We start from the raw sequence: 12683 nt of genomic DNA, 5'->3' as shown, positions 1-12683 counted from the left end.
CGGGCCCTCCTGTGCTCCCATCCACTGGCACCCGGAGCACTTCCCTCCGGCTCCTGTGAGGGAGGAACAGCCCAGGACCCTTCGTGAGGAACGGGGGCGCTGTGTGCCTGCTTAGAAGTCCACTGCCTCCCTGGAGTCTCGGTTTGTGGGCTCCACCAAGAAGTCCCGTTCACATACGGTTGAAAACCTGCGTCTAAAATCGGTATCTAAATTGACAGAATTTGATGCCCCGCCCCCTTTATTTTGAAGATGGTGCGGGGGCCCCCCAGGGTTAGTGAGTGGGTTCTGTGCCGGTGATACCACCCAGGGGCATGTGGCACACGCACTGCAGCTGCGCGTCCAGGGGGGTCATTCCGGCCTAAAGTGAGGTCACCGGGCTCTCGGTAAAGTATCCCCAGGCTCCAGTGTGCCCCTCGCCAGGCGTCCCAGTCGGATCACTCCGGCAGCTCTTGCTTCTGCTCCAGACGGCAGCACATCTGGAAAGGCGTGTGCGCTGTGGACGCAGCCCTTGCAAAGAGCCCAGGGCACAGCGTGTCTGGTCGTTCAGAGGGAGGCAGGTGCCTCCTGGGCCCTGGGGTTACTTTCCTCTGTGAAGCTGAGGAAAGAAAACGCTATTTAACTGCACTGTCTTTGCTCTGCACTTGGTTTAGGGGAGAGAATCCGTTTGTTATGAACCAACGACTACATCTAGGAGAGGACGCGAGCAGGGCAGCGCTCTCTCTAAACGTCAGTCCCATTTACCAGCCAAGTTGGAAACAATGCCAGTAATGGGGAGCGTTCACACTCCGCTCCCCTTGAAGGTTCCTGGCTTCTTAAACTACTCCCCTCCCCCCCCAAGATGATGCTGAGCGGTTGTGTGCCGCATCTTCACACATTCCTCTCCTGCTAAGGGTTGTGTTGAAATGGTGCGTCTGCCCTTCTGACTCGTCATCCAAGCAGTGGTTTAGTAAAGGCTTTGCTGTTGTTCACAGCCTGACCTGAATGACTCCAGGTAAATCCTGGGAGGAAGAAAGGGAAAGGCAGGCCCGGGAGGACTCGCGCCCTGGGCTCCCCGGACAGCACCGGAGCCCCGGCAGGTCCTCACTGCCCGACCGAGCATCGGCAGCTGGCCCGTGAGTGGCCGGAAACCCCCCGGGCGCCGTTGCTCCTTTGCGTGTCTCCTGGTCTGTCCCTGCCCTCTCAGCTCTTATCAGCCCCTGTGTCTGTGATTTTCCTGCTCCACTGCTGTTCCACTAACAAGGTCTTCTTCCCTCATTTCCTCCCACTTCCTCCCCACCTCACTGACGGTGATATCATTTCCCGCCCCCCACCCCTGCCAACGCCAGACCCAGATGTGGAGCCACCCCCGCACCTTCCGAGCTCGTGACCCTGTCTGACACTGGGTGTCTGAGTTGTTTTCCCTCGTCTTTACGAGAAGGAGGTCGGATCGGATGAGTTGATTGCCCACTCTAGCTAAAAACTGAGTCTTGAGAAACTTTATCTCTCCTCTTGGCCTGGCAGAGAGGACCATCCACTGGTCCCTCTGTGACCGGGAGCTGGCCAGTGACATGACCCACGGGGGCCTGGCCTGAGGCTGGGAGGGGGCGGGGCCACAAAGGTGTGGGCGGGCGGTCCAGGGCGCCAGGTGGTTGGGTGTGGACTTGGCTGGACCTGCCGTCTCCATTTAGACCGTTTTGCTTTCCAGTGACTTGCTTACAGCAAAGGTAGGTCAGTAAATACCAATGGATCATAAAGATGAATTTTTAGGAGCTAAAAGTCATGGTGATAGCTTATCTCTGCAGATGCTGTTGTCTGAAAACTATCGTAGCTCACGTTTACAGATCTATAGGAAAGCCGTGAAGCTAGTACAGAGAGTGCCCACATGCCCCGCACCCACTCTTCTCTCTGGTTAACATCTGACACTAGTGTGGTATTTTAGTTACGATTAACGAGCCGATATTGATACAGCAGAAGTCCACACTTTATTCAGACCGCCTTCGTTTTCCCTGCCATCCTCCTTCTGTTCCGGGATCCCATCCCCTCCCACGTGACGTGTGGCGTCCTGTCTCCTTGGGCTCCCCCTGCTCGAGACGGTTCTCCGACCTTCCTTGTTTTCGATGACGCCTGACGATTGGTCAGGTGTTTCGAAGAGAGTTCGTCTCGCCTGTGATTTGTCTGATCTTTTTCTCAGGGTTAGCCTGGGCTTATGGGTTTGGGGAGGAGGCTGTCAGAGGTAAAGGCCCTTCTTATCACATCATATGGTCAACTATAACTTGTCGCTGTTGATGTCGACCTTGGCCACCTGGCCGGGGCCGTGTCTGTCCGCGTTTAAATCACTGTCCTGGGATGCTGTTCACGGTGTGGGTGGCATCCTGGGACCCCCACTGGGTGTGTCCCGTGTGAGAGTCGGAGGCCGGGAGCCGTGTGTGCACGGGGGCCCCCTCTTGGCGTGTGATCAGGAGTGCATCACACAGCACTTGGGGCCAACATTTTGGTCCAGGGAAGTGCTTCCCCGGGTAGTGACGGTTACAAGGAGCCCTGACTTGTTAGTAATTCAGCGCTTTTCTGCTCTGGACCTAACTCTGTGTTACAGTGGAGGCGGCCTGACCCCTGCCGTCTCAGAGGATCCCAGGAAGGTCTCTAAACGGCATTGTCATTGCTATTCAGGGCCTCTGGGTCCTAATAATTAAATTAAAATGTGGTTTGGTTTTCTTTCCCCAGCAGCCCACTTGGAATGGCGTCTTGCTTTTCCTGGCAAATCGCACGATTATTGAGGGCAGGGACGACGTCCTCAATGTGTGCCTCTCGTGCTCTTTGTGCCCGTAGGAGGCTCTTGGTTAAGAACTGAAATCAGTGCGGAGGCTCAGCGACCAGAGTCCAGTCGGCCGGCGCGTGGGCCTCCGGGCGTTTCTCCCGCTGGTTAAGCCTGAGACCGGGAAGCCGTGGGTGGGTGTTGTGACCGCGGGCCGTGGAATCGTGACGTGCGAGGCCTTAGCTGTGGATGACGACGCGGGCGCACCTCGCCGTCCGGCTGCGATGAAGGGTTGATGGTGAGGGCGGGGCGACGCTGACACACACCTTGTTCTTTCTCTCGGCAGGTTTGAGCCGCAGGATGGGGTGCAAGGCGCTGCTGGGCGTCGGGCAGCAGATGCTGCGGCGGAAGGCGGTGGACGGCAGCTGGGAGGGGAGCCGGCTGTCCCGCTGCCTCAACACGTTCGACCTGGTGGCGCTGGGGGTGGGCAGCACGCTGGGGGCCGGCGTCTACGTGCTGGCCGGGGCCGTGGCCCGGGAGAACGCGGGGCCCGCCATCGTCATCTCCTTCCTGGTGGCCGCGCTGGCCTCCGTGCTGGCCGGCCTCTGCTACGGCGAGTTTGGCGCTCGGGTCCCCAAGACAGGCTCGGCCTACCTCTACAGCTACGTCACCGTGGGTGAGCTCTGGGCTTTCATCACCGGCTGGAACCTCATCCTCTCCTACATCATCGGTAGGTCCGGGAGGCCCGGAGCCTGCCCCCTGCCGCCTCGGCTGTTCCCACCCCAGCCGTGGGCCGCGCCCCGCTCGGCTCCCTAGACACACAGTCTGGCGCCTCCCCAGCACCTGCGCCTCGCTGAACTGCTACACACTTTCCCTTTTCCTCTAACGCAAGGCGGAGGCCACCGTCGGGCATCACTGCCCTTGCTTTTTAATGATCAAGTACATGGGATGACCTTAGTGGGGACAAGCCAGGCCAGCAAGGAGGCCAGTCCTGTTAGCACGACAGACACAGAATCAGTAGGGTGTTTGTATCTAGTTAAAAAGGACGTAGTCTCTTTCAGTATTTTTTTTCTGATTACTTGAGTAAATACATCACTGATACAGAAAAATTTAGGAAATGTAGAAGAGCGCAAAGAAGAAAGTGGAAATGACCCACTCTGACAGCCTGGAGAAATTAATTCTCTTATTCATTCATCCTTTCAGCGAACGTTTATCAGGTACCTCCTCTGTGCCCGGCATCCCGCTCAACGTTAGACCCTGTGGAGGAGCAGGGTGACCTCCGTTCACAGAGTTTAGGGATGTAACACGGTTAATATTTTTGTGAACCTGAATGTATATTTTTCTGTCTAGCGTGCCTCTGTACTTGTAAAACAATATATAGTGTACATTTTTCATAGCGTTAGTTATTTTTCCATAGTAATATTCTTTTTTTTCTTTCTGTACGTTTATTTATTTTATTTTTGGCTGCGTTGGGTCTTCATTGCTGTGCGCAGGCTTCAGTAGTTGTGTCACATGGGCTCAGTAGTTGTGGCTCGCGGGCTCTAGAGCACAGGCTCGGTAGTTGTGGCGCACAGGCTTAGTTGCTCCGCGGCATGTGGGATCGTCCCGGACCAGGGCTCGAACCCATGTCCCCTGCCTTGACAGGTGGATTCTTAACCACTGTGCCACCAGGGAAGCCCCACAGTAATATTCTTGATGATGTACCATTATATAGATTTATATACAGATAATTGATTGGGTGCCTTTGTGGGGTATTTAGATTGTTTCCAGCTGTGTTGTTGTTATAAATAGTAACTTAATGACTTTGGCATAAAAAAGAAAAAGCTGTGCTTTTTCCTTTAAAATGGTCTAAGAAGCAGAATGTCTAGGTCAGCGGGCCTGCGTATCTTCAAGGCCTGTGTTGCCTGCGATCCTCCTGATGGCCAAGGGCCCCTTTTCCTCACGTCCTTGCTGACTCTGGACTTGGCGTCAGCGTTAGAAACAACCAACCAACAAACGAAAACACCAAAAACATAGTCTTTTCTGTTCGATAGGTTTCAGTGTTATTCTCTTTATGTTATTTGTATTTTGATTACAGCCGAAGCTGAATACATCCACTTAAAAGAAACAAACGGCTGAATGTCAGAATAACTGAAGGATACGAGTGGCCGGTTCGCAAACAGAAATAATACAAATGGCCACTAACTGTTCCAGTTCTGCTTTAGCTCTTTGAAGTAATATCAGAAAACCGGGGCGTGGGATGCGTTGAACCCCGTGGGCCCCGCTGGCTCCCGTGCCTGCCCTCTGGGAAGCCGTGTGTGGTGCTGGGCCTCCGCCTGGGCTCCGCCAGGCTCCCTGGGCGACACCCTCCCTTTCTTTCCAGCACCTGCCGAGAGCTTACTCTTCTGGGTTGGAAAATAAAATTCCTAATCACGTTTTTCTCAGTGCAGCACCAAAACTTGCAACCATACACGTCCTTACAAGCTGCAGCCTCTCGGTGGGAACGCAGCTATTTTAAAGGGGCCGTTATGTTTCCAGAGGATTTACCTGCGAATAAAACAGAATGGTGAACGTGAAGCACCTGCAGCTTCTGGACCAGCAGGTGGCGACGGGGTCTTGGCCAGAGTGGTGGTGTCGTGTGAGACGCACCCCCGTGCTACTGCAGGCAGCTCTCAGCCTCACCTCCTGAGCAAGGGCAGCTTTTCTATCAAATGTGTTTCTTTTAAAAGCCACGATTCAAGGGTGGGGAGGGGGTAGGCTGGCAGGAAAAGCTGGGCAGCCCTGTTGGCAGCGAGCTGGCCTCTGGGGCAGGAGAGGTAGTGACCTGTTGCTTCACTGGGTTGTGGCCTCGAAGGACAGAACTCGTCATAGGCTGGCTACTCGGGATGAAGAAATGTGGTTTCCTTTTTGAGTTGTTGGAAGGACACTTAGCGTGAGACCAGACGGTGAAATGGAGTCCTGCAGGTCACTCTGGCCAAGTTCTGTGGAAGATCCAGACCACGGTCACCAGCAGGGCCCCCTTTGAAGATAAAGAAACTTTTTGTGGATATTGGAACTTTAGCGACATTTCCCGGGAAGCATTGCTGGAAGAGCAGTGCCGTTATTCAGATTAAGAGACAGAGACAGAGAGCAGTCAGCTGCTCTTGGCCTTTGGGGTGCTGGACGCCGCACCCAGCACGTCGGGCAGACCCTCGGGGCCACGGCCCGCGTCAGTGGTGCCCGCCCGGGCCCGGAGCAGCGGAGGCAGGGGTGAGCGGGGACTTCGCTGCTGGCGTGGAGCCAGCCCCGAGCCGCCGCCCTTAGTCCCCCGCAGCGGGAGGCAGGCCTGTCGGCTCTGCTGCTGGGGTCTTAGGGGAGGCGCTTCCTGAGGAGCGTGGCCCCTGCTCACTGCAGCCCAGGAGTGGGTCGTGAAGTCACCTGAACGGTTCGCCCTCAGGAGTTCTTGTCGGATGAGATCAAATAAGTAGAAGTCAGTACTGTCAGAGTGCCTCTCTGTGCTCAGGGTAACATTAGTTGGTTAGACTTTTATTGTAATTGAGTTACATGTACGTCCGAAACGCATGCTATACACGTCGTATTGATTGTGATGGAAAACGGGTTTCTTGCCAGGCTCCACTTCTCACGTCTCTGCAAACACTAACTGACCCTCACTTTCGAGTCAGCACATCCCGGGGTCCGGCGGCTGCCGCTGGACCCCCGTGCGCCGGCTGCGATCCCTACGTGAGTGCCGCCGGTGCCGAGCTTGGTGACAGGTGCTCCGTTAACTGTTTCCCTTCAGTTTCGTCTGACGGTGTGTTTCGTGGCAGGTACTTCGAGCGTAGCCAGAGCCTGGAGCGCAACGTTTGACGAGCTGATTGGCAAACCCATCGGGGAGTTCTCGCGGACGCACATGGCCCTGAACGCGCCCGGGGTGCTGGCCGAAAACCCGGACATATTTGCCGTGATCATAATTCTCATCTTAACAGGTAAAGCCACACACCGGAAGGCACTGGGTTGGAGCGAGGGGTCCAAGGTGTAGGACAGGCTCCCATTAAGTTGCTTTCTTCCTTTTCTCTTTCTGCCATCCCCCCATTTTCTTCTCCTTTTTGTAATTGATACAGACATCTTTTTTGTCAAAATGGCTTCTTAGAGATTCACGTAGGATTGACCTCTTGAATCGGTCGAGCTACGTGTCATTTAATTAAAAGAGAATTTCAGGTGTTTGCGTAACTGTGGAATAAGATTTTGTTAATGCTGCAGGCTTTTTGATACAGAAATACAAATTCTTTGCAGTCAGCGGATGACGACTTGGAAAAGGAAAGTTGGCGTTTGTCAGCCAGGGCGATGTGGAGGAATGAGGGCCTCAGTGTTGGCGAAGGCTCGGGTGGTTTACACCCAACGGCCGGCAAAACACCCTTTAAATAAATAAGCTTCACCACGAAGTTGCCGGTACGGAATTTTAAAATCGCAGACATGGCTTGAACACAGCTGACGGCAGCTTCTTAGTGACACTTATCCGAGTGTCAGCCACTAGGATGGGAGTTTTGTTTACATAAACATTAAGCTGAAATGCAGATAAATTCTCCTTTGAGGTTAGAAAATCTTGGATGGGTTTTAAAAACAACGTGCCGTATTTCACACACCACATAATTGAAATCATTCCGCACAGGCCAGTCTCAGCAGTATTTCTGGTCCAGCTGGCAGGAACATGTATCAGAAATTAAGTCTGCACGAGTGAGATTTTCATAAACACGAGAGGGAGGGACGCTGAAGAACAAACACGGCGGAGACGTGTTCCCTGTGACGAATTGCTCAATTCTGTCCTAATGCCTGTTTTTCAGAATTCAGTCTATTACGTAGAGCGTCTTTTGTTTTAAAACGTATGAGAGACCTACACGGCAGGGCAGTAGTTTCCAATCAGGTCAGTGGTCACGTGTCACCAGGCACCTTCCCTGCCTCTCTTCTTGCCTAGCCGAGAGTTCACTACAGAAGCGTGCCCTGCGGCAGTGGTGTCATGTGGCTCCCGTGGGCTTTCATCATTCGGTGTCTTCTTTATCCGGAGTTTACAAGCTGGCACTAGTCTAGCTTATACGTTGTTCTCCGTGCGCTGAGTCCCAGGAGGACCCGTACGCGGCAGGGGTCCCACAGCCCAGGTGGCTGTCACTGCTAGCGCCCCCTAGCAGTGAGCGCATGACTCCTCTTCTGGGAAACTCTCACCCTCCCGAGAATCCAAGCAAAGTGTCTCTTGGAGGAAATGAAATCCTGCCCCCGAGGGTGGCTCTGGGGGATGGAGGTTCAGGAAGAGGGAGGGCTCTCTTCCTCCTCGGGGAGGGAGGGCCTTGCTCTCGGGGGCCGTTGGCTGACACGTCGCGGCCTCTGCTGGTGCCCCTGGCCCGGCGTCTCGAGTCCAGAGGGGATCTGGAAGGCCAGCCTTGATGGCCTTGTTCAGCACCCCCGCAGACCTTGGTTATTTTGATCCCTGCCTCTAGAATGAGAATGAATTCAGCCCCATTTCCTCCTCGGAGGTCTGATGCTGCTTGGATTCTTCCTAAGTCACCCTCTCGTCCCCGTCCCCGTCCCCATCCCAGAAGGACGTGCCTGGTGCGAGGTTCACACTGAGAGAGTTTCTGTTGACGCGCTTTTGCAGGACTGCTGACCCTGGGCGTGAAGGAGTCGGCCATGGTCAACAAGGTCTTCACGTGTGTCAACGTTCTGGTGCTGGGCTTCATCATGGTGTCGGGATTCGTGAAAGGATCCATTAAAAACTGGCAGCTCACGGAGGAGGATTTCCAGAACACATCTGGCCACCTCTGCCTGAACAAGTGAGTGTTGCTCTGTGTCTGGGTGCGTGACAGTCACGAGGTTGGTGATGCCGTCGGCTGTGACGATACGAGTCTTTTTTTATTTTTAGTGTAATTTGAACTAGAACGTTTTGTTATTATTTAATTGTTTGTTTGGCAGTCAGTTAGCTGAGGGTGTTTGATTTGTTTGAAGTTTGGGTTAAGTTTTCTTTCCTTGTGCGTGACTAAGGAAGGTGTCGGGGAAACAGCATCCTCGTTCTAATTCCAGGACTGTGCGTGGTTGGGGCCCATGGTCAGACTCACTCAGGAATCCCTTTCCCCTCATATTTCTCTCATGATCAAGCTCTGAATTTTGCTTTCAGAAAAGATTTTCTCTGCAGCACCGTGGCGGGAGCCACTTTATCCGGAAATGCCTTCCTATTTGACGCCCCAGAACAAAGAAGTAATATGTGGAACTTTCCTCACAGGTTTTTTTCAGAGGTTTTCAGAACTACTGAAGTATCAGAATGTGATTATGATAATCTCTTTCACTCTCACTCAGCTTGTGTTGCGTCAGCCCTGAGAGACCGTGGCCCCATCTCCCTTCTGTATCTGGGGCTCAGGACACCCAGGGCTGGAGGCAGGTGCCTGGCCAGCTCCCCAGGCCTCTGGGTGCACCCTTACCGACAGGCTCATCTTATCCAGGAAACAAAAGCCAGACGTGGAAACGGGCCTTTCTGATCTTTTGTCAGATTTTTGGGTAAATTTTAGGGTCCTAGGATGGAGAGTGGGGAGTTTTCATTTTGTTTTAATTGTGGCTGAAGGTTAAACGGCTCTGATGAAGAGACCTTCCTAACAGTGCAGTGGCTTTAAAATGATGTGTCAGGTCCTGGAATGAACAGTCGGGGGGCGGGGCTGGCCAGCGAGACCACACGCTGGCTTTCAGGGACCACCAGATCATCCGCCCGGCTGTCCCGTCAGCCTTGAGGACGCCGTCTTCGTGCGCCTGGTTGCATCTGGGCTGTGGGCACAGGCATGGCCCAGCTCTCCCACGAGGGGACAGAGCGTGAGGACAGTGCGCTCAGATCCGGAAAACCCACCCCACCCGCACAGGCACCCGCGCCCTTCACCTGGTGCACGGGAGGCAGGGGCGGTTTTTCTCCACTGAGACAGTTCACCCTTTCTAACCGCGGCATCTCTGGAAATGCTTGTTTTCAGACATGAGCTGCTGGTAAACGTGCAGGACTTTGCATTTTGGTCCTGGGCGGGCGGGGACCGCCGCGCCTGGCGGGCAGCTGAGCCATGCTCTGGGGGTCCCGGGGGAGAGGCTGCGGTCGCCGGTTCCTCCCCTTCCTGACGGGCACCCTGCCTTGCGGTCCCTGCCCCACACAAATCAGTGTTTAGCCGGGGCGTCTGGAAAGGGCTTGGTGGCCCCTTGCAGCCCTGGCTGTGAAAAGCAGGGAGGCCCGTCGCCCAGGAGTGTGGCAGCTGTGACCGCTGTCCCAGGACCGTTCACCGTGGGGGGGGGGCCCGGCCGCAGGGGGGCAGCTGGGATGGTTCCTGTTGGGGACCACGGAGCGGGTGCTGGCCTCTTGACCGTGGCTCTCTCTTCCAGTGACACGGAGGAGGGGAAACCTGGCGTCGGGGGGTTCATGCCCTTCGGGTTCTCCGGTGTCCTGTCGGGGGCAGCCACCTGCTTCTACGCGTTCGTGGGCTTCGACTGCATCGCCACCACAGGTACGCCCGCCCCCCTCGGCCCACCCGGGCCCACCTGGCCAGGTCGCTGCTTCCCTTCCCGGGCGCGCGTGTGTGCCCGTTGCCGCTCTCTCCCTCCTGGGTACCGTGTGCGTGCGCACCTTCCTGCTAATCTTCCGCTTCATCACTCCCCGAGTGGCAGGCCTGACGGGAAGCGGCACCCTGAACGAGACCACCAGTCCCCTGCGGGCCGGGAGGATGGCATTAGCTGCGGCTGATTGCAGACCTGTGCACCCTCCGGGAGACATAGGGCCGCTAAAAACACCGTCGTCCTGGTGACTGAACAGGCCGGGCTCCCGGGCCTCCCGCGTGTTCTCTGCTAAAGGCGGCGAGTCTTCCTTGCCGACCATCAGTGTGAAGGCCGAGAACACTGTCCCTGGGCTTGTGGGTGTCGTGGTCTGTGGTGCCGGGGGAAGGCCCTGGTCCCCACAGGGCCGCGTGCCATGGGGTGGTCCCGAGCCCCCCAGCTGACCCCTTGCTCCTTGCAGGGGAGGAGGTCAAGAACCCCCAGAAGGCCATCCCCGTGGGCATCGTCGCGTCCCTTCTCATCTGCTTCGTCGCCTACTTCGGGGTGTCGGCCGCCCTCACGCTCATGATGCCCTACTTCTGCCTGGACAAGGACAGCCCCCTGCCAGACGCCTTCAAGCACGTGGGCTGGGAGGGCGCCAAGTACGCAGTGGCCATCGGCTCCCTCTGTGCCCTTTCCACCAGGTGAGGAAGCGGAAACTCCCGGGAAGGCGGGTCTGCTGTGAATATTCCTCTTGTCCCTTGAAATAGAGCCAAACCCCAGCCCTGATCGTGTGGCTTCTCCCCTCGTGCTGCTGTCGGTCACCCCAAGGGCTGTTTGTGTTACTGACATTTCATCTCGAAGAACCTGAAGCCCACATTTTAGCACTGTCTACTCAGCAAGGTCCTGGTTCTCTGTCCCCATCTGTGGCCACTGGACCGGGCCGCCTCTGTGAACGCTGTCTTTTGGCCCTTAGTTTGGCCATAAAGCAGAGGCTACCTTGAAAAGGGGAGCACGTGCCTTTTAATGAGAAACACTTTGATGTTTTCTGCTGGCCTGGACACACAGGAAGTATTTGCTAAAAACGGATTGACCACAGAGAAATCCTCATGAACGCAGCGATGCTTTTATTTTCTGCTTGATTCAGCTAGAAATAATCACGGGAATAAATACAAAATTTCTCTTCCATAAAACTGTGTCTAGCTGCCACGCTAGTTTACGTCACACATCTCCCGTTCCTGTTAGCCTTTGCGGTGAGTGCTTTTCCGGGGGTTGGTGTGTTGAGTCCGTCTTTTAGGTGCGGGCTTCACAGGTTGGAGACAGCTGCCTCTCCTCGGTGGTAAACACGCATGGCGCGTTACGGTGCCTTTATTCCCATGAGATATCTTACGGATGCATTTTGCTTTTCTTCCCATCTAGCCTTTTAGGGTCCATGTTTCCCATGCCTCGAGTCATCTATGCCATGGCTGAAGATGGGCTGCTGTTTAAATTTTTGGCCCAGATCAACGATAGGACCAAAACACCAATAATCGCCACGTTAACCTCAGGTGCCATTGCCGGTAAGAACTGGAATTTCACGTGCCGGTGTTTTAACAGTGGAGTCATTATTCCCTAGGGAAATATCTTGACTTGTGCTGGTCCGAGAGACGCTGTAACTGGTCTTTTTTAACTTTGGGTTTTTACTCTTGTACCTGGTTTATTTCAAGGTAACTAAGTGCCTTTTTGACAAAAGGCAGAAGCCAGTTTTACAGAGCATGTGATGGAATTCTCAAACAATTTGAATTTTTAAATTGTTATCGTTTCATTGGACAGAGCTTAGAATACACGCTGTCCCTTCAAAGCCCGGCGTCTTTCCCCTTTTCTGAATGTCCCCGAGCAGACCTTGGTGGGATGACATTTTACACGGTACAAACCGGGTGACTTTTTGTTGGTACTGGAAATTCACCATCCGTGCGTCTTAGCTTGTGAATTCTCTGGGAAGTGAGAATCCCTTATGATCGATGCTTTCTAAAGCGTGTCACCTATTCCCCAGGGGACATTGAGGGTGTGGCTGGTGAAGCCATTCGCCCTGAGTTTGTAAACAATGGCAGGTCCAGAGGAGGCTGATCTGACCGCATATCGGGTCCCTCGCCAAGAGGACAGTTCCGAGAGGGGAGAGCCGGGGGCTAGAGAGCCCTTGGAGCTCTGCGTGCCATGAGAGGCATGGCAGCCCCGCGAGGAGACTGTGCTTTTTTTTATGTTTCCTCATCGAATTGCGTTTCACAGCCCAGGAGGCAGGTGCACACAGATGAGAAGCGGAGGCTCAGAGAGGTCAAGTGAGGATGCTCTTGCCCGGTGAGTGCAGAGCTTGCCTCTTGGTTCCTGGTTTGTTTTGGGGCCAAAATGGCTGGTTCCTTCCAGCCCATGAGTAGAGCAGTGGGTCTTCTTGGTAAATGATGACACAGGATACCAG

At 54.7% G+C, this 12683-nt stretch overlaps 1 protein-coding gene across 1 annotated transcript in view; it reads left to right on the top strand.

Moving 5' to 3' along the window:
- The window catches only part of SLC7A1 (solute carrier family 7 member 1), a 66948-nt gene that overhangs the window by 44835 nt on the left and 9430 nt on the right, over positions 1 to 12683 (top strand). Inside the window, exons 3-8 of the mRNA XM_059995947.1 lie at positions 3078 to 3461; positions 6517 to 6675; positions 8337 to 8511; positions 10085 to 10206; positions 10713 to 10935; positions 11651 to 11790. Of these exons, the coding sequence (XP_059851930.1) occupies positions 3092 to 3461; positions 6517 to 6675; positions 8337 to 8511; positions 10085 to 10206; positions 10713 to 10935; positions 11651 to 11790 (1189 nt within the window). The 5' untranslated portion in view covers positions 3078 to 3091. The remainder of the gene's footprint in view (positions 1 to 3077; positions 3462 to 6516; positions 6676 to 8336; positions 8512 to 10084; positions 10207 to 10712; positions 10936 to 11650; positions 11791 to 12683) is intronic.

This window comes from Delphinus delphis, chromosome 18 (assembly GCF_949987515.2).
Source record: "Delphinus delphis chromosome 18, mDelDel1.2, whole genome shotgun sequence".
NCBI classification, from domain to species: domain Eukaryota; kingdom Metazoa; phylum Chordata; class Mammalia; order Artiodactyla; family Delphinidae; genus Delphinus; species Delphinus delphis.
This window is presented reverse-complemented; position numbering and strand designations above follow the sequence as displayed.